Raw genomic sequence first — 22,866 nt, forward strand, 5'->3', positions numbered from 1 at the left:
AGCCGCTGCGACGATCACGTGAAACCAGCAGCGCTTCAAGTCCCGGTTGTAATAAACCAAGTGTAGGTGCGTCTTAGTCTGAATAAATAATCTGAGCCCTCATTAATTTTGATGTATAAAATTTACGTTCTCTGCGAAACTGTTTAAACATTAGTTTAAACAGTTTGGATATTCCATCCATCTTCGCTTTTTATCACTACGATCATGGGCAAAAAATTATTTAACTTGTCACCTTTTTACGTAGAAGCTGTTACGACCAAATATATTTTCAAGGTCGACAAACTAGACGTCAAAAATTATATAGGTTAAAAGCGCACGCTCGGTTCGTCAGTCATGAATGTGTACCAATTGCGTTGCAAAACCAGCAAACTCCATGGCAAAGTAAAGTAGCAAAGTTAAAGCTCAGTAAAAACCTCCCACCTTGCACTCGTTAAGAGAAGGTTCGGAGTTTATTCCACAACACTGCTTTAATGAGTGTTGGTGGAAATATACTTGTTAGAATGTCATTCGACACATAGCTAATGATGTTTTTCTCGACATATCATAGGAGGAGTTGAGCGCAAATGCATACAAGTTCTTACCTCACTTATACTTCGATAAAACGACACTTCTATCTAGATCTAACAAGACGTTACTTGAAGCTGATTCTAACCATTAGTTGATAACTCAACGGAATAGCATCTAGATTTGCAGCCAAGTAATATATTATCCAAACCGATAAAATATAATTCTATTAAGAACAATTATATAGTGGTCACTTTCAAAGCAATAGCAAAAAGGATTCACCAACGACAGAGGAGCAGTAAAGAGAACTATAAATCTACATCTTCCGTATAGTCTCCAGTTTTAAATGTGCTGATGCAACGCAGTTCGTGGCGGACGAACAAAACTACCAACGTCCATGTACGAGGGAGATTGCTATCAGAATCATATATTTTAGAAGAGTGCAGAGTAAATGGAAAACGTAGCTCCTCAATCATGCGTATAGTTTTATTAGAAGAGATTTTATAGTTGGATATAATTTGTTAGTTTCATATAAATTGGGTAGCAAATTGTTTTAATATATCAAAAGTAAAGTAACATTTGGTTGATATTAACGTTTTCTAAGCACTGAACCTACTCTGCTCAAATTTATCGTCAATGGGGAGAGAGGAAGCGTCAATATGGCACTTTTGGAAAATCAGGTCAAAGTTTTTACTTTGAATCCCATTTCGTAAAAGTAACATTTTGGTGCTAGCGATTTTTCTTTTCCACTGATAATGTAAATTAAAGCCGAGTTCGTTCAGTTTAAACGTACATACATATTACACGAATAAAATGATTCTGATCGTAGACAAGAAGAGTTTCATGAAACTGACAGAATATACCTAAGCAAATACAATCAGATAAATGTAAATGGTGGTAAATGTGAGCATGTGAGAATGTCGAGCCTTCGAAACAGCTGCATGACAGCTTTGTCCGGAATACGAGAACGAACTCCGGGTCTGCCTGACCTAAATTTCAAATTGTTTAATTTACGTTGTACAAATGTACTTCCCAAATGTTTTCGAGATTACAATTGTTTCGTTCAATTCCAGTAATATCCGGAAATGAATACGTGTATCTAGGAATTGTATTCATGTTATAATTTTCGTTTTCTCATTATTGACGTACGAAACATTAAAAAAAATAATGTATACATATTGAATACATTATACAAGAGAAAAGAGTATTTTTATGGTTCAATATTTTTGTATAGTAATTATATATTATCAAGAATAAGTAATAATATTTTTTTATCAATATATATTCGCCGAAATGAAGTAAAATAAAGTATAAAGCATACGAGTATTATATATCCTCAAAGTATTGATTATTCTTATTGTCATATTTTTTTAAAAACGAATGTAAAAATAATTGAATTCTTTTGAAAATATTTTACAATTTTCCTCAAAATCAATTCTGTAAGCATCCCGATCCTGTATGAACGTACAACAAGTATCCAGGCGGGAGTCCTGGGGGGGCGCGACGGGGGGAGGTTCACCCTCGGGGTGTTCAGGGGTCGAGATTCAACTGGTGCAATGCGGCGTACCCCTTCGCTCATCCCTCGGTCCGGGTTTGTTTTTGCTATTGTATTTGCGCCGCACAGTTGGCACGCTAAGCGTAGATTTTGATATGTTTGTTTTGTATCCAATGCCTTAAATGATGGTCGAGCTTTTCATATTTTTATTTTTTTCATTTCACTAAGATTAACTTATAATAAAACGCTGTATTTTTATTAATATTGAAATGTGATCGCAGCCACGAATATAATACAACGTGTTTATTTTAAATCGCTCGTCAGTCGACACCTCAAACAATAGCCGCTAATTTAACACAAATTTATACAGATAATAATTAATTTTGACATAAAATTAAACGAATTTAGCGCTAATACAGCCACTAATAACAATTTATTATTGTTAATTAAAGAGATTAGCGCTATAAATTCTTATCGAACAACTGTTTTGGATTATAATTATTCGTTACAAATATGTGAAAGTTTATTATTCAATTAACATGAAGACTTCTTAATATATTAAACTCTATAAGTCTTACTACTATTTACACAACTAAATAGTGTTGCATTACAAAAAAAAATGAAATAAAATAGGCCAACTTTGTTATCTTGGTGTGCGTGACACGTAAGCATGTCACACGCAAAACGTCATACTATTTCACTAGTGTGAGTATATTTTACTATTTCAATCTGTTCTCAGCTTTATTTTGATGTATATAATCAAAGATAAGAATATAACAAAAGCAATTTCTTCTCCAATTTCGCTTCATGGTTTTAAATATAAATGCAAGATCAATTTGGCTCGGCACGTGCTGCTTTCGACGCAGTGGACTAAATTCAATTTCACTTATCTATTTATCAAAAACGAGATGGAAATGTCGGCATAATATTCCCACTGATTGATTGCTCTCTTTGCTCTAATAAATAGCTTACACTGCTGCAAGTTCTAAACTCCTGTGTTTATAATTTAGACTAGTCGATAAATTTTATATTTCCGACTATCAATATTCTATAGCTTGGAATGGGTTTAAAGTTGGCAGAGCAACGGATTTACGAAAGAGTACCTCAAAGCATTGGGCTATTGGGCCTTAGTCTAATCACTCGCGTTGAATTGTCTACTCATCGAGCTACGATATACGAGAGCTTGGAAATTCGAAATACACCTGTTATTGGAAACACAGCTCACTAAGCTAAGCTCGGACGTTTTAAAATTTGGCGGATGTGATATAATCGGTCCGAAAAAAATGACTAATAAGTATCTTACTAATGTGTATCTTAATCTGATAAAATGTAATTCCATTAGTCGTCATTTATAAACTTTAAAATATGAATTTTACAAATAGGTAAGATTTATACACCTAGAACAAATATTATTAATTAAATAATTAATCAAACGTAAAATATATTAATTAATAATAAAAGGTAATAACGATAAAATGGACAGTATTAATAAGTTTCTTTTTTTTTTTTCAAAATAAAAACAACTTAATATATTGTAGTGTGAGAATCTCGTGACTTGGCATTCGTTTAATATCTACAAAACCGAGCTGTGCCAATTACTAGAAATAAAGTTATTTCTGCGACCAACCAAAGGCATTTCGTAATAATACGACTGCATAACTTCACAAACCATTCTCTAGAGGTTGATGAAGGTCAACACCATGACCAGTAGTACAGTTCTTAACTCTAGTAACCCAAATACTGTTGTGTGTTCCTGGTAAAAATCCATGTTATCTCATATTCTTACTCAAACCATTACAATGGTAGTCTACGGCACGGATGAGAGAGGCATATAATTAGTTAATAAATGGCTTTCAACACTAAATTTATATTCAAAATGGGAGTCGTTCAGTCATTAACCGAGGTGATTTTAACAAATAGTCAGTACATATACTTTATGAATATAATGTTTGCGAAGTAAAGTGGTAAATCTTTATGAAACATTATTTTGTTGTGAAATTTAAAGGAAACAACTTCAATGAAAATGCAAAATTATTTTAAATCAAATATCCAGCGAGTCGCCAGTGAGACCGGACAACAACGGAAACACGATACGACTGAGATAGAAAGACGACGTTCGAGAAAATTGTATTACCAGAGCCTGCAACGTCTAGTATTTTTCACTTCGAAAAAAGAAGATATTTATCAATTCAGTGGTATTTTTTATATTTTTCACTTCAGAGCTCCGTCATCTATGATTCGATTTTGAAATATTATTTTTTTTGACACATTTTATCGAACGAAAAAATCAGAATATTGCAGTTTCTTTAATACATAGAATAAAACCAAAAGAATAATAGGAAATAAAAAAGAATAATTGTCATACATTAATAAATGAATTAAAATAAAAATTCGTTCTCTTTATTATCTGTTATTATTTTAAAAAGAAACATCATTATATTCGTCCAGATTTTTTGACAGCGGTTTTATTAAACGAATTTAACACACACATATGAGAAAATAATTTAACACGTCCACTCAACTTGTCAATTAAAACGAGAGACCGCGAAAATTGATTCAACTACCTGATATGAAATAATATTTAGTAAAATTTTCAGAGGCTGGGAAAAATAGCCGGAAAAGGACAATTAGTTTACAGGCCTGAAACATTTAATAACAAAACCTCAACCGAAAGAAAATGCCTGTATAGAATTTTATCGTAAACTCACTAATGATAACTAAGAATAAATATAAATGCTTTGTATCTTGCCAATTAGGCATATACTTCACAATATTTGTCAATCTATGAACAATATTAATAGTTATATCAGTTTATCAATAGCATTAGTTAAGATGTGTTATTACGCAACTAATACATACTTACCAGTTAAGAAAAAAGAAGTTTTATATATTCTGTTATACAACCTTATTCCAGGGTTCGGCTATAAACGTAAATATTTCAGTAACACACCTGTTGCAAATGATTTTCATTTTGCAACGACTATTTTTTAATATAGATTGAAACGTTGGCAACATATACCTTTGCATCGTTTTGACGCATAGGTGGTAATTTTTGACACACCTTTGACTAATTTCTAGCTCTAATAATAATTAAAAAATAAAAATCAGACGTTAAAACCAAATCAACTTTTTCAATGCATATAAAATATTTTTTGGTAGGAAATATTTGTCATTGTCTAGTATGTTTATGTAAAAATAAATACGTCGAGGAAATGAGACGAGGTCAAATTAATTACTCCTTTTCAGCATTTTTATTGCGTGCCCCGAACAAATTTTCTATTTTTTACTATAATTTCCAATTTTTATTGCTTGTATATCAGGATGCAGAATCGGAGATTGGCAATTCATACTTAGAACGAATGAAAATAATATTTGCTTTAAATTTTATATTATGTTGGCTTATAAATGACGCTGTTTCTGCTGGGCTAAGATCTCTCCTTGTTGACATTATAGTTTGGAGACTATATCACCACGTTCCAAAGTGGGTTGGTGTGTATACACGAGAAAGATTTTGTATGGTCATTTCGACGGACGCGATTTAAATAATAAATACAAATTAAGCACACAAAATAATTGTAGGCCTTCGACCTACTTCGAAGTCGGTATCATCGGTTGATCATTTGTACGGAAATAGTTACACAGAACAAATTAAATGTCGATCGATAATATCTCATAGTTGTTACCCATATCATAAAGTAATTTTACTTTTTACGATAGTATATTGTCATTACAATGTAATACAATGTATGTAGTACAATTATAATGTATATAGTGTATGTATTCCATATCTGTATAGTTAATGTCATGTAATTTTGAAAATTTATTTTAATTAAAAAATATGTCCTAATATTACTTTAATATTTGTTGCTCAGCCGATAAATACACAATAAATAAAAACAAACAATACACTCGCTTATATATAAATATAATACGTACGGACTGACTGAACTGTGTCCATTTTTTTCGTTAAAGGGATCATATTACGAAGGGTCGCCGAGCCCAACTTAATTAAAGGTATTTGACCTTTTGTAACAATATATTAGGAATCTTAAAACAATTATAAGCCCTTTGATACAATTCCCTCGTTTGAAAAATAAAAATCTACAACATTTTCCGTGGCAACGACGACGAAATATTTAATCACTTTAAAAACAGGAGCTTTCCGAGGCACCTTTATATAACCTACCAATCGCTTTGTCAACGAAATTTTACGCTTTCGTAAAATTAAGCGGCTTAACTTTTAACAACGACAAATTTCGAATTAAAACAATGCCTTATGTTAAAGTGTTATCAAATTTGATCTAAATTAATTCAATATGTAATATAAAACTTTATTTTTCTAATTTAATAAAGCTTTATGTTGGACTTCACTATTTATTAACCATAACTAAAGCAATAAAAAATTTAATCCACGTGTCGGATTTTGCTTTACGTTAATACTAAATCTCGTGTCTTAGAACTAGCGCGCACTGGTAACTTTTGTCACGGTGACTGTTTCGTCACATTTGTCGAGTCCATGAATATGTATGAAGGTGCGCGCACGTTACGACGTGACAATTGGGTGACATTTGTGTCTGCATCTGTACATATTTACGGACTTGACAAGAGTGACGAAAAAGTCACCATGACAAAAATCACCAGTTTGCGCTAATTCTTACTGTCCATATCGAGTTAGTTACTTATGCTTGAAATGAATGTTACTACAGTGTATCTACAAATCGACATTCAAATCGATGTCATACAAATCGACAGATCGATTTTTAATCTGCATTTCAATTAAAGTGGAAATATTTTATTCGACCATTCCTAAGATATCGTGATATCACACATACATACATATGATCTATGTAATAAATAACATTAATTGTTGTTTTCATACAAAACCAAATCAAACATATCTAATCAACATAATCATCTTCTAAAAGGTGGCAGGGCTTTGTGCAAGCCCGCCTGGTTAGATATCACCCACTCATCAGATATTCTACCGCTAAACAACAGTATTGTTGTGTTCCGGTTTAAAGGGTGAGTGAGCTAGTGTAACTACAGGCACATGGGACATTGCTTCTTAGTTCCCAAGGTTGGTGGCACATTGACGATGTAAGGAATAGTTAATATTTCTTACAGCGTCATTGTCTATGGGTGATGATGACTTACCATCAGGTGGCCCATATGCACATCCGCCAACTTATTCCATAAAAATTCCATAAGGCATAAGCCTATACCAAAATGGACCAAAGCCTCCCTCTTCCGTATACAATCGAATCGTTTACCAATTCCTGTACTAAGTACCAACTATATCTTATGTTATCACGTCAGTCTGTGCATTTTAAAATCTGTAATGTTATCTCTATTTCCTAGTTCGGCGCTGGATGTCATTTAAATTTTATTTCCCGCATATTTGAAGCATAGCTCTTACTTAGAATTTTTGGAATCTCTGTCATTCTCGCATATAGCGCGAACATTTTGCTGCTGTATATATGGCAGATAACACGTTGCTATTGTAATTATTATTTTCATATATTACGTTACATTTGAGCGCATTCATCATAATATTTGTTAGATTGAATAGATAGGATCGTCAGTGTATACCATTTGCATTGTTAGTGTATCGTGCCTGTACTAACAGAAACAAAAATATTTGGTGGTAAAAAAAATTGTAGCTGGTACCACCCAGAAAGGTCTGCACAAAATACCTCCACGTATAGAATATATATAGAAATATCTGTTAAGTTATGTAAAGTATGTATTCAGACCTTTAAGATCAAGGCAATCAAAAATTAAAAGTAAGTAACTGAATAATTAAATCGATCTACACTAGAATTATCTCCTGGCTTATAGCCGTGATAGTTTTGAAAGACAATATTGACAAAGGTACACCGAAAGGGATTCTATACAAATAGCCGTTCCACTGTAATCGACCTGCCAAGTTAGTCGATTGTGAGCTAGAAAATCGATTTACCAACTTGTTAGCTTCACGCCACTTTTGAATAAATTTAGTGGCGGAACTCGATTTTCTGCAACAATTCGATTAATTAAAACCGAACGTTGATCGCCGGTATTGGGTGCGATATTCTCCAATGCTACCAATTTCACTCGTATTGAATGAGGGCACTTTAATTTCGTCGATATTGTCTGTTTATATACAATTTTAGCGTTAACATCTGTAATAAATGGATACTTAAAATCAACAAGTTTTAACAAAAATGACTCTTAACTGTGGTCTAAACGAAGGCTTTATAAAACTATTATTTTATCAAATTATTAATTTCCAATCATTTATTTGAAAAAGATTTTAGGACTATTTTTGACTACTTCTCAATTATATAATCTTAAAATTAGGAATGAATCGTCAAACTTATTCCTATTTAGGTACATTAAATGACGTTAAAGTTTATTTATTTCAATTTGGTATCTCTAATCTAAATTCTTTATGTCAAAGTCGATTAAATCGTTCGCATATATACTAACTTTAAAATATTTGAATAGAATAGTGTAGAAAAAGGTTTATTCGGGAGCACACGCATTTACAAATTAAAGAAATACCAAAGATAAAAATAAAAAAAATAGTAACTAATTTTAACAGGAAAAACAAGAAAAACAAATGTAACATGCAATTATTAAATAAAAATATACCTACAACAATAAAGAGAAAAGAAAAAAAACATGACTATAAAAAACACTAAAATAAAAAAAAACAAGAATGAATGCTTCAAATCTATCTTTAATGGTGCAATGTCCCCGAAAAGGAATGTCCCTCAGTTATTGTTGGACTTTTGCTCCAAAACTGGTTTTCAGTGACATCCATTTTTTTTTTGACATTATCATATTCTAATTAAATAAGTTGAAATAATATTGCGCTTAATATGTGTTGATAACATTCACCTCTTTCGTCGTCTCGAAATTTGACATATCTGTCGAATGGCGTTCTGATACACGTACACGTGTTATCATTCGACAATACAAAGATGTTCAATACAAAGTGGTGATATAAGGTCTAAACCTTCCGATCATGTACAAATATAATCAAACAAAACGGAAGATGATAACAATAAGATGCGAAGTGCGAGTAGAAACGATATACCATTTAATGCAATATTTGCACTCACTCATCGTAAATATAACAAATAAGTATATAAACAATCAGCATAAAAGTTCCAATGAATATAAAGTCATATTATGTTTAAAAACATTCACAAAGACCAGATAGAGGAAAGGATTCCTAGTGGCCCCTTGTAGCGCGCGCACCCCCTCCTCTCCGCTCCAAATAATCCCGTCTCGTAGCAAAGTTTCATTTACTTACACATTCAATGTTAAGCCTCTTGATCCGCGGAGCTTATGTTGCGTCACTTGGTGTTTATTTAATACATTTTCATTTAGAAATGAACAATAAGTTAAAGTTATAAGTTGTGAGTTATTTATATTATAAAGTCATTTAATTTGCTTAATTTATCAATGTTATCAAACTGAATATGTGTTACGCTAGGCGTCATTGCTTCTCTAATTCCAAACCAGGTAGCATTAAGTCGGTTAAAATTATATCTGTGTATTGTTTTTTTTTAATAGCGATATACGACTTACAGATGAAAAACAATAGTAAAATCAGTATCAAGTCAAGCGGATAGGACCGATGATTTGATAAGCGTCTGTGCTTTGCGATTAAATCTTACTTCAAATATTTATTTATGCAGCATCTTTAAATAACATATTTGTATTTGTGTTTATTATTTATTAATTTGGTATTGCTCGCTTCGATTTCACTTTCCATTCTACATCATGAAATAACAAGTTTTAAAATTGCAAAATGTGCCCAGAAGTCCAAAATCAAGTCATAAAAATGAGGTTACTAAATAAAAAAAATCTGTTTAGGTATGCATACGAAGATGTTTCTTGTTGTTTTGAATAGTTTTCTTGTTAAAATATTATATTTGAAAATGAAATTTGGGGATTGCATAAACCTTTTCGATATACATGTGTGTTATTAATGTTCTGTTTTTATAATTATAATACAAGAAATATAATAATAATATAAGAACCTTTATGTACATAACAATAAATTTTAAGTCTATAAAGTATGGTAATAAAAGTTCTGAAATGTAAGAAGCTACAGGTTAGTCTGTGAACGCCACAGGTTGCCTCTGTAAGTTATTAACGATTCCAGTATAACTCTTGCAAACTAGGGCCTCGGCTCTGGTCCGACATTTCCTTACAGCTATTGTTTCTAAAAGTTCTTCCACTTACTATCACTATTAATATTAATAACAATACACTACCAAAGCTGTTCTCAAACGGCAATGTAGACCAAAAATTACTCTTTGCAAAACAATCGAAATATGTCCCAAGTCTTTCTGAATATATGTATACATTAAAATTACTTGTAGATGGCTTTTAAAGTAAGCAAATTGGTGAACGTACAATTAAAGAGTTCTTTTTAAGAAATTAATAAGGATTTAATTTTATAAACTGAACTAATGAGCTTTATTTTTCATATACACAGGCTACACCGAGGAGCAGCCTTCCACGCAATTCACCGCACAACTGCCGAACGAGGTGAGCCCGGCTCCACCCGGCCCCTCTCAGCCGGCGCCTCAGCCTCTGTCCTACGCACTTCTGCACCTCTCCGCCTCCGACTCGACAGAACAGCCTTTTCTCCAAGTACAGCTCCAATCTTCGCCTGTCTCCCCTCCTCCGCCACCGGCGAGCGGCAAATCTAACTCCATGTGCTACTCCAGCACGGGCACCCTTCTGTCTCTACCGCCGAAGAAGAAAGACATCTATCGCCCCTACTGTCTCGGCGACCGCGCGTACCTCCATCGGGCCGAAGAGGATCTCAATGCGGCTCACGCGATTCTCGACTTAAGTCAACATGCAGTTTTCCTGACAACACCGCCGCGCACCGACCCCGCACCCCCGGAACCACCACCACCTCCACCCGAACCTCCCCAGGAGCAGACAACAGAGCGTCCAAGAGAAACAGTCGCCTACACATATGACGCCTTTTTTGTTAGCGACGGTCGTTCGAAGCGCAAAAATTATGCAAACGCCCCTGTTGAGAGCGCCCAACAGCCTGAACCAAAGTCGAAGTATACGTGTAGCGAGTGCGGTAAGCGATATGCAACCTCCTCAAACCTTTCACGGCACAAACAGACTCACCGGAGCCTCGATTCCGTGGCCGCAAAGCGTTGTGGAGAATGCGGTAAGGCCTACGTGTCGATGCCGGCGCTTGCCATGCACGTGCTCACGCACCAGCTCTCGCACGTGTGTGGCGTTTGCGGTAAGTTGTTCTCTCGGCCTTGGTTGCTGCAAGGTCACCTCCGCTCTCACACCGGCGAAAAACCATATGGATGCGCACACTGTGGAAAGGCATTCGCTGATCGGTCTAACTTGCGCGCGCACATGCAGACGCACTCCGCTGATAAAAACTTCGAATGCCTACGCTGTCATAAGACTTTCGCCCTAAAGAGCTACCTCAATAAACACCAAGAATCGGCGTGTGTGCGCGACGACGATTCACCGCCGCCGCCAGAAACCCCTGCCTCCGCATCCGGTTAACGCGCAACAGAACCGAAAGCAACCAGGGACCGTAATCACTGTTGTAAGATTTACATATAAACGTAAAGTATTATTATGAATTTAGTTTACTAGCATAATTAATATAAATATACAAATTCTAAAATAGGTAGACGCGCACGACTTGTAGCGGAGAAACACATCTGCCATCATGTCGTGCCGCAATCGAGCAACGTTTCGCAAACAACGAATCACGTACGACCCCGTAGCGCCGCAGACGCGGTAATAGGCCGTAGCGATAAACGTCCTAATAACGTTAAACATTGAATTATGTATATACATGTCGATAAAATATACCCTTATATACATAGAAGTAATGAAATACGAATGAAACTAATATCTTTTGTAGGTGATTTTTACAAACCGCGAAGTAGGTTAGAGTTTTAGGGTGTAAGTTAAAATGGAGTCGCGAGAGCCAAGCGCCGAGTTCGTCAGAGGACGAAGGCGGAGCGCCCGTGCGCGCCGCGGCGTCCGTCTCGGTGAGGAACTTGCCAAAACTTTCCGTCCGAAGCTCCGCACAACCCGTCGCGCAGCTACGGCCGCCCGCCGCCGCCCGCGACAGTGCCTTAGCGGCGACCACGCGCCCGACGCGCCGCACCGTCCCACACCCGCGCCCACTTTACCTCCTTATCCGAAAGCACGCAATCCCCCTCCCGTGCGATATATATCTATATTACTTTATATAGCCTATTATTAGCCGAATTCATTTCTCATACGCTTATATTAAAAAAAAACATTAATTTTCAAATTCACAAAATCATTCCTTTTTTTTTTAAATAATGCAATATATTTCTATAGTTAATACTCATAACATATGTGTGTAATTAAAGTGATTGAAGTAAACGGTTATGGACGGGCGGCGGCGAGCCACGCGACGGCTATATGGGACGGGCTTCGCCGCGTCACTCAGCGAGCATGCCTTTAGATTGAGTGTGTTATTAGTGTCAAGTCGAACGTAACTGGCAATAAACTAGTTTAGAATAAGGTAGCATTAACATTAGGTTACTGAGGTGAGCACGAGGTGCTCGGAAGAAATGGGTATTCGAAAAGCAATAATAATGTAGGTATTATCAAGTCGCGCAACGCTGTCAATGGACGCAGCAGACTTTATCCTATCCCCGTAGCGTTCCGTAGCTCTCGTAGAAGAGTGTTACGTCTACTACGCAGAGGGTTTAAGAAATCGTACGATTCTCCTCTAACGGCGTGTGTGTAACAACGATTATTCGTGTAATACTTATGCTCCCGCGTAAAAGTATGGATGGCATACATCTTTGAAGGATTCACCCTCTGCGTCGTCGACGTCACCCTAGCGTATTAGTTGAAGCCTCGCGAGTCAATTCTTTGTCAGTGAATTTCAGTTAACCCTGTCAATTATAAAATCCTCTATTAAAAGTTCCTGTACGGTTAAATAATTCACCAATTAGATGTAGATTTAAGAATTTCTTTTTAAAATTATTAACAATAGACTGACACCGGTGATGTATTGTTTGAATCGAAAGCCTTTTTTTACATTTGCACTTTGTTTAAAATTAGTTAATGTTAGAATCATTTTTCCTCTTATATAGAGTGCCACAACTTGCGTTTTAGGTGTTTTTTCTTAATTACTATAAAGGTATTATACCGTTTCGTTGATACAAATAAGCTTTACCAGACAATGGTTGCGCGTAAAAAGCAATATTATGTAAATCTATAAGCAATATTACGGTAGAATTTACGTAGTTTATATTCATCGTTTATTGATATTTGGTAGATATTTTTGGTGCTTCGAAGTACTTAATAAATTGATAAATTAATGAAACGAAATTAACATCGAATATTGTGTAATTTATTATTATATTGTGATATTGTTTTTCAAAAATTGAATTATAATACGTTATAGTGACTTCATTAGCTATACTTTCAATCACTTACCCTCCACTCTTTCTAATTCCTCCTCTTATCTATTGAAAATCTAAGCCAATCGTGTAGAATTTAGCGTTTGTACTCCTAAACATAATCCTTCAATTAACCCTAGTAATATTATATATCTAGCCCCTTTTTGTCTTCGTAGATGCTTAAGTATTGGCTTTTAAAAAAAACTTAACCGAGATATTTTATTCAAATATTTATACTAACGTTATAGTAGTTGTAGAGGTTATACGTTAAGCTAGTGATAGTAAGCAATAATGATAACGACGAAACCAATTTATATACAAAAATATATAACGATATTTTAATGTAAATATTTAATTGTGTACCAAATTTTCTTCTTTACAATTATAGATGTAGTCTTATAATCGCTATGATTACTTATTTATAGCTAATAACGTTAAAGAGACTAAAGAGTCTTCAAATGAAAAAAAAACGAAATTTTAAAAAACGTAAATACTACGGAATTTAAAAAGAAAAAAAAGTGATGTGTCTTTAAATAATTCTACGTTTTATATCGTCAGTACATTTTACAAAATTAATCGAAAATCTAAAAATAAACTACACCACTGTAAATACTTTATTAATCATTTAAAATAAACAATTAATTCAAAACATCGTTTATTTCATATATGTTTGGGCTGAAAACAAACAATTTTTTTTTTGACTAGAAATTTATTTTAAAAACAAAACATGCGTTGTGAAACTGCAATTTAGCTTTATTATATGCAAGAAATAATTATAAAATATATGTATACAATGAAGGAATATTTATAAAAAAAAAGTAATATCGATAATGACGAAACGTAATGTATATTAAAATAGAGTCTGCATCAAAATTAAATCATCTTACAGCTGTTTTACCTTACAACTCATTTTGAAAAATTGTCTATGTAATTTCAAAGATGTCTATTTTAGATTACAAGCTATATAGCACGTCATTGCGATAAATAATCAAACATTATCATTGTTTACCATTCTAAAACTAATTTATAGGTACATGTTTTGTTTTTAAAAAAGTTAAAATACACTTGGGTCAATAATAAATTCCAAACTTTTATTATTTAAGATTTAATTTTAGAAAATGAAACTCTTATAATTTTTTTGATTATGCACTAATACATATTTAATTTCGTAGAAGCTAAAAACCTAATAATTCAATAGTTTCCGACACATTCGCGTAATGAGGCTCCATCGCGATAATCCTTAGGTTCCTTTTGCCATTTGTATATAAACGAAACGAAATAGAAGAAATTTTTAAAAGTTTATAGATTAAATATAAAACACAATTACAGTGATATAATACAAGTAAGATTGTCCAAATTAGCAATATCTAAGCAATAATACATTATAGCAATAATATAGATCTAGTCATAGTCTAATTAATTGACATCATAAAAGCAATATTATTTACTTTAATATTCATTAAGACTTAGTTTTAGTTTAGACTAAGTGGCGTTGAATTAATCGTAAAGGTTTGCAATATGCGAGTAGAATGCTATCAATTGAAATTTTAGTAAAACAACGTTCGGGCGTGATTTTCTTACGAATATATTTAATGTCATTGTACAAACTATCCCAAACTAGCGAATATATTTATCAAGTCACATGATATATAATCAGAAACCACTGAAAATTACAATGCAATAAGTTATAATGTTGAATATATTTTTATTTACTTTAATATGTAACTATTTTAATTAACCAGCAATGCCTTTATTTTTTTAATGTATTTATGCTATTATTATATTGTTATGGCGCTGTAAATCACTTTTAAAAGAATGTTTAATTTACATTAGTTACGAAAAATAAGTTGTTTTTTTTTATATTTAAGGCGGTAGTTGATAATGTGTTCCAAAACGTTGTCAGCTGTGACTCTATTAAGTTTTTTTTTTTATAACATTATTGATTGAAGCTAAATCGATTCCAATCACCAACAAGGTATTATATGTGTTCAACAAAACAAAGCAATTATTTATGCAATTATTTTAAAATATTAAAATAATGTTTTTTTATTAAAAATTTGTTGTCAAAATGCTTTTAGAGTCACAGTATAGATTTTTTTTAAGATCAAAGTTTGTATTAATGCACCAGAATTTCTATTGATTAAAAATGTATTAAATTATATATTTAATATTTTTATATTACTTAACTTTTGTAGGTGTATCGGTGATGTAGTGATTGCGTATAGATTTGTAAGATGTTTTGCTTAAGATAGTATGTCACACAAGTTAGTAAAAATGGTAGTGTTTTAAAAGTTATATTTATAAAAATCGAATAAAAGCAATATAACAACGATAGCAATAATATCGAAGTTGACAACGAATTTTTTTTCTTGTGGTTTTTATTGTTTAAGTGTAGCTATTAAGCGGGTATGTTACGTTTTGGCAAATTGAAGACGTTTAACTTTAGATAAATAAAAGTAGATATTATTAGATAACCATATACACGACGTTATGAAATATCCAGTTGTCTTTTTAATCTTAATCTCTAAAATTTAAATATGTACTCCAACTTCTAGACCGATTTCAAATACATTTAACACCAGCAAGCTTTGTATATAATATAGTTTACAAACTATAGAAAATAAAGAAACGTCAATAGTTTTTTTTTTTTTATTATCTCTATGGATATATACGCGGACGAACAAGTCAATTAGCGCACAGATTAAAAAAAATGTATATTTTCAAAATTAAAACTTGAATGTATAATGCTGTTTAAAATGAACGAACAAACTTCTAGCCAATAACCTACATCAAAACTCTAAGTAATAATGTAGAGTAGTCTACGTATATTATACAAACTAGGTTTGCCTCACATTAGAGGTAGAAAGAGATGATGAAAAGGTGATGCAATTCGTAGTATGTCAACGTGATTAGAAAATATACTAGAGGACATAGTTTAAGGAAAACGTAAATGTAATATGAATTTGCCTTAATTTTTATGAAGCAATGGAAACAGAATGAATAGCTTTTCGAGTATATTTAAATTGAATAGTGACTACAACCATTTTATTAAATTAACTCGCTACTTATTTTATTAAAATTTAATTGAATATACATAGTTATGGATCGCGCATAACATCTCACTTTGTCTGCCTTTAAGATGTCGTCCTAGCTATTTCCTTTCTTTTATCTATGAATAGTCAGTTTAAAAAAAATATAATCATAAAAATACTACCTTTAATTTTAACGTCGAAATTAAATTAATGAACTATCTTATATTTAGCCTGCACTGTAACTAAAAGTATAATATTTTGTTTATTTATAAATAAGTAGCTGCGTAGAAGATTATTTTCACTTATTTAAAGTAGCTCACAGTTTTAAAGGTTAAGAGTCTTTATCGAAAAGTAACGACACATAGCCAACCTTAACAGTACTGTAAGGTTAATAGTATAAGAACACTTTGAATATCTAAGGATGTTGATAAAACTGTCTTCTGCCGTATATATAAAATAATTACGATTAGCTATGGAAACGGGAACCAATTCACATAAACAGGCATAAATGTCGCCTAAAAGTGTTTGTAAGTTAGAATTACATTACAACACGATATTTTAATATTTAAATGATCGGATACTAAATAAAAAATAATAATTGAGCATTCGAATTGTTTAGTGCACTGGTTCCCGTTTACGTAACTAAATCAACTACCTATCGATCAAATATTAAGTTTGACTGAAGACATATTGTTCTCTATGATAACTCCAATAGATTTATTGAATTTATATGAAATTAGCAAATAATTATTCCACTTTTCCAATTAAATAATCTACCGTATCTTCCTAAATTAGTGTAAAAATATTATTTTGTCTTTACCCTCCAAGTTTCAACATGTCTCCCGGTTTTGTGATAAAACTAAATAAATTGTTGCTAGACTAATTAATATTAATAGACAAATTTTTTGATCAGTCATTCCTAACCTAAACCACTAGTAGATGTAATAAAACTTTCGCAAATCTATCACATAAAATTGAAGAAATGTATCTTATAGTTCGATCATAGAAAATGTTCTGTTACAAAACCTACATATATGTATATATGATATATGTAAGCTGACGAATGGAATGGAAAAAAGTCATATTATAAAGATAATTTAATTATAGTTTTCAAAAATACTGCTTGGTAGTAACAACTCCTTACATTATAATGTGTTACACTGATCATTACTACTTCAACAATAAAAAATACAAAGATAATTTGTTAAAAATCTTATATTTAATTAACATACATAATAAACTTTATGAAAAAAAAGCTGACTTTGGAAACAAATAACAAAATTTTAGCAGCAGACAACAATTACAATTTATAATTAATTTAATTTTTGTAACTTACACTAAGTACCTAGGGTCCACTGCGTTGTAGCTGTTGCCTAGATAACGTAGGGAACCATTATACTATTGAAAAAAACCATTGATCTAGTGCTTGGCTGACCATCGCCCGTCTTAATAAAAAAGTAGAAGTATTTTCTCTGTAGATGCGAGATGCTTTATAATCTCGACCATATCTGATGAATAAAAGGGCAATTTAATTATTGACTCATTATAAGCACAAATAATTTTATAATACTTAGCTCGCATCCAAGCATTTTACTAATATTAATGTTTTGGTTATAGAAATACGATCTATTGATATATAAAATATTCTTTTAATTACATTTACTCACTTTTAAGTGGACCCCGAAAACCTGTATTAAAAATAAGATTCCACATTATTTTTATAAATAAAAACTCGTAATTAAAACAAAAATTGATAATGTAACTAATAAAGAAATACTTTATGAACAATGGAATGTAACAGAATTTCTAGTTTATTACTTGTTTTGTAATTATTAACAGTGAAGTGTTTGAGATGGAGCTAGTGTAAGGAATAAGTTGTTTAATTTATAAATTATCTAAAATTTATTTATGTACCGATCTAATACTGGTGATGTGTTTTGTGTTCGATTTATGATTTATTTTGTCATTTAAAATAAAAAGTAATGTAACATAAATGGTGTTTAAATTTTATTTTTTAAATATGGTTACATTAAATCAGAAGAAATATAATTTTTAACTTATACCATGCTTTATCAATACTATATTTTTATCTTTTGAATATAGTATACGAATGGATTACATATAATATGCAATTGTTACTAATAGTTACTAGTAATTTACAGTATCTTGAATATACAATGATATTAATATTGAAATTAAATAAAAATATGTAGTTCTTCATCACTTATATGTAAATATCACTGTTGATTTATAAAAAGTATTTATAAATAATTATAATTATACACATATTTTTTGTAAAAGTTTTTTGTTATAATTATTTTTCCTTTGGATATAAGATAATGACGTTATGTCCTAGAACCCTTTCTTATGCAGTCGGATTAAGTTAACAACGGCTAATCCTTTTTTACGACAGATAGCGCTACGTGCAACTCTTGTAGTACCTCATAGTACGCATGATGAGAAATAGAGGACGGTGTTGAAAATTTATAGCGTATTGTCGTACCTAATACAACAAATTAAGTATTTATAGATTTGGCAGCACCAATAATAAATGTTTAAAACAATATGCTTATTATATTATATAAAAATACAAGTTGCTTTATACTATTGATGAAAAAATGGTCTATTACCTACAGTTTGTCGATTTCAATCGCTATTTTAATCTGTTGCGATAGGAATGTCAAAGTTAAAGTTTTGCAATAATCGTTTACATTTTTACAATTTAACTTTATAGAAATTAGTTTGCAATTTGTATCGATAAAATAGTTTTACCTTTAAGTAACTATGGACACAAGGGTTTGTTTTAGTAAAAATGACATAGTAACAGATATAATTGAAGAGTGGTATTACAAGATTGAATTAACAAAATGTAAGTATAAATATGATCATTTTATCATTATTCATACAGTTTAAATTACATATTGGTGTTGTCAATGGATGGAAATCGTTAATATACTCAATAACACTCTAATATTAACCTAATAATTAATTCGTTGATTACTTTCATTTAAGTTTTGAAACATATCAATCCGAGTGATCTTGCTGCCGGCTGAGGAAAAGAAGCGCTGCATAAATATAATAAATCCTAAGAAGACGTCTGCTGTGGGATAGCAAGCTTCGTATAAATAATTCGTTGGACAATTACAATTAGACAAATATGCTTCTTCAGAACTGTTCAGCTAAATAAATCCACATCTTCGAGCTACAGAGGCCGTTTGATGTACGCTATTAACTTAAGGTAAGTTTTTAGACAAATATCCAGTTTCGTTTGCTAGGAAATGACATGATATGAAGATCATGTGAAATTTGTAGTATACTGGAAAGATAACTATTCAAACTGTAAATATTTCTTTCTTGTTGCCTGAATAAAGACAGTTTTAATAAATATGGTTACCATTTAAAAATCTTACGACTACTATAACTTTGTACAATCTTGTTATAATTTTCTAATGTTAAATCTTTGTTTTTTAATAGCTTTTTTTAATAGCTAAGTGGAGGAAAAGCCTCCTGATAGTAAATTTTAATCACCACACATTGACCCTGCCCCTGTTAGAAATATCATTTGGGTACTAAGATGTTATATCTCTTGTGCCTGTAGTTATGATGGCTCATCCACCCTTCATACTTGAACACAGAAGTACCAATTGTTGCTATTTAACTACACAGGCTCACAAATCCTCCCATGAAGTAATGTTATTAATAGTTTATTAACTCTAATAATTTTAATTATTTATGTTTCAGCCTACTGACTTCAAGAAATTCCAGTCAGAAGTTTAAAGAGTCAGCGCATTGAAACAGTATCTCAACCTAGTATTTTAGTTTCATGTTTTTACACATGTGCTTCAATTACACAAAAATAATTTAACATGCTCCAAATATATAATTTACAAAATATATAACTTTCCGAACCGGTGGTAGCTTCACTTAATTGTAAAATGACGATACAAAAGTGCTTGTAAAAGCCTACTTTAATAAAGTTTATTTTGATGTTGATTTTTGATTTTGATTTTATAAATATACAAAAATTCTAATGAACACTGGAAATCACTAAAATATTGCTCAATATCATGTAAACAGATACCTTCTATAATACTTCAATGTAATTATTTTTAATTCTTATTTGTATATAATTAAGTCCTTTATGTTAATATATTATGAAAATAAGGTTTCTCTTTTCTTTATTTACAATTTCAGTATTCTTGCTTGAATAAGTATCAACTACTAGCAATCAGTTAATCAAATACATTGTACTTAAATCAAAGAGTATTCAGTATCACAGAGATAATTTCCGGTGATAAATAAGTCTTTGGTTAAAATAAATACGTCATAACTTATATAATCCTAATTTCGTAGAAGGTAATTCCTGCTCTAAAAAAATGTCATGATTGATGTTTAAATTAGGACAAGTAGTTGAGTATCCACTAATTTTCCAAGAAATTTGGAGGATATTAAATATGATTTACCTTTTTTATATATAATATGTCATTGCAAATGCAAAAAATACCGAAAATAGCCATTTTTGTGAAATTAAAAATATTTTTAATTTAATTTATACTTAGTGAATGGCCGATCGATTTTGATATATGATTTGCTCATATGGCAGACATTATTAGTGTTTATTGTGCCCTTACTAACATTAAGAAATGGATCAGGAACCATGGTAATGCTTTGTACTTAGAAATGCACATCCCTCCATACTAATTAAATTATTTACCATAAAATAAATTGTGAATAAATCTATACATTGTTTAACGAGGAGTTTTTTTTTAAATAGAAATGTATTTTTAAGTTTTGTTGACTACTAAATTTCTTCATTTGTTTGTAATTCCATGGTAAATGCTAAAAAAAAAACACTTTGCGACTATAAACAGAAAACTATATAAAAGTTTCAAAATGTGTATAATTATTACTACTTCCTTATTGCTTCCGGGTTTGCGGCGGTTCGTTTTCGCGTATTGTCCCATACCTGAACCCTTTTGCCCACACATTTTCGATCGGGTTTATGTCGGGACTATGAGGTGGCATCGGAATTAACTTTATGTCCCTATTGCCTTCCAAGTAATTTACAATTTTTTTTTTTACAATATAATTAGAAGTTTTGTGGTGTCACTAATGCGATATGTAGACATATTTAAGCATGAAACGGTATTAAAACTGCTACTAACTTGCTTTAATATTGCACTTGATATTGATATAACTGATAGATAATTGACATGCAATGATAGATAAAAGAATGACATTGTAGGGGTACTGGTCCCTAGCTAACTTGCTGTTACTACTTGTAGGTTTCTTGAGTAAAATAACACTTCTTGCTGGTCGGATCGGAATGATTTTATTCGTTTTTTTTGGTGTGAAGTGTCACTGTTGACCCTACTGGCCTTTACAGCGACACCGGACTTTCGGGCGAATGATAATGTCCTCAGCCCTGAGGTTGAGCGCTGGGCTCGGATTTAAAGTTCGTCCTGAGGGTGTCTCCTATGAGATCGTACCTTGGCTCAGAACAAATGATTCTACAGACGTCACTACCGCCTCGATGTCGCTAATTTGGGTCCTCGTTTCCGCCGCCGCAAGCTTTGTATAGTGTCGTCTTATTTCTAAGGGACATTTTAATTCTCCCGCCTAACATCTTCTTTATTTCGGACTCTGGTTATATGTGAATTAAGGATTACCTTTACTGTCTAGAAGACACCTAGGTATTTCGCTTCCGATTTCCACGGTATTGGCTCTGATTCCACTTGATGTAAACGGGGTTTCGGCTAGGCTTTTATCGGGGTTTACTTCGATTCTCCATTTCCTAAACCAGTCGCCTAGTGCATTGGCAGCGGATTAGAGTCTCTTGGTGATGATCTTGAAGTTGAGGTCGAGGTTGTAAAAAGTGCGGTATCGTCCGCGAAGAAGGTTAGGTTGACCTTTTGAGTGACATTCGGTATGTCGTTGGTGAAGAAGCAGTACAGGATCGTGGATAGCGCGGAGCCCTGAGAGATTCCAGCTTTGCTGGGGCAAGTTGAGGACAGGGTTCCTTCAACTCGGTAGCGGAAGGTGCGATTCGTCAAGTAATCTCGTATGGTGAACACGAGCCTATCTGGCAGCCCCGGTGAGTGAAGTTTATATAATAAACCATTGTGCCAGACTTTGTCGAATGCTTTCGCTACGTCGAACAATAGAGCCCCTGTGGTGGTGGTGGCTTTGCTGTAGGCGTAGCCTTTTAGTATATGTCCTCCGTTAAGCGGTGGACCTGGTTGACGCACGAGTGTCTGGCTCTAAAACCGAATTGCTCGTGTGTCGTGATTTGTTTGGCCTGTATGATGATTTTAATTCTAGCTAGTATGATTCTATCGCATATTTTTCCGAGAGTGCTCAGTAAGCTGATGAGACGATAGCTCGTGGACTGATT

General features: G+C 32.5%; 1 protein-coding gene and 1 long non-coding RNA gene across 2 annotated transcripts in view; both read left to right on the forward strand.

The window, feature by feature from the left end:
* LOC124543153 (transcriptional repressor scratch 2-like) overlaps positions 1-14,021 on the forward strand; it is a 32,157-nt gene extending 18,136 nt beyond the window's left edge. The window contains exon 2 of the mRNA XM_047121224.1: positions 10,494-14,021. Within this exon, the coding sequence (XP_046977180.1) occupies positions 10,494-11,548 (1,055 nt within the window). The 3' untranslated portion in view covers positions 11,549-14,021. The remainder of the gene's footprint in view (positions 1-10,493) is intronic.
* A 5,091-nt stretch (positions 14,022-19,112) lies between these two features.
* On the forward strand, positions 19,113-20,364 carry LOC124543243. Its single transcript, XR_006967437.1, has 3 exons — positions 19,113-19,341; positions 19,485-19,710; positions 20,214-20,364. It is a non-coding gene; the product is annotated as an uncharacterized LOC124543243 (long non-coding RNA).
* The last annotated feature ends 2,502 nt before the right edge of the window (positions 20,365-22,866 follow it).

The sequence above is a fragment of the Vanessa cardui genome, chromosome Z (assembly GCF_905220365.1).
Source record: "Vanessa cardui chromosome Z, ilVanCard2.1, whole genome shotgun sequence".
Lineage (NCBI taxonomy): Eukaryota > Metazoa > Arthropoda > Insecta > Lepidoptera > Nymphalidae > Vanessa > Vanessa cardui.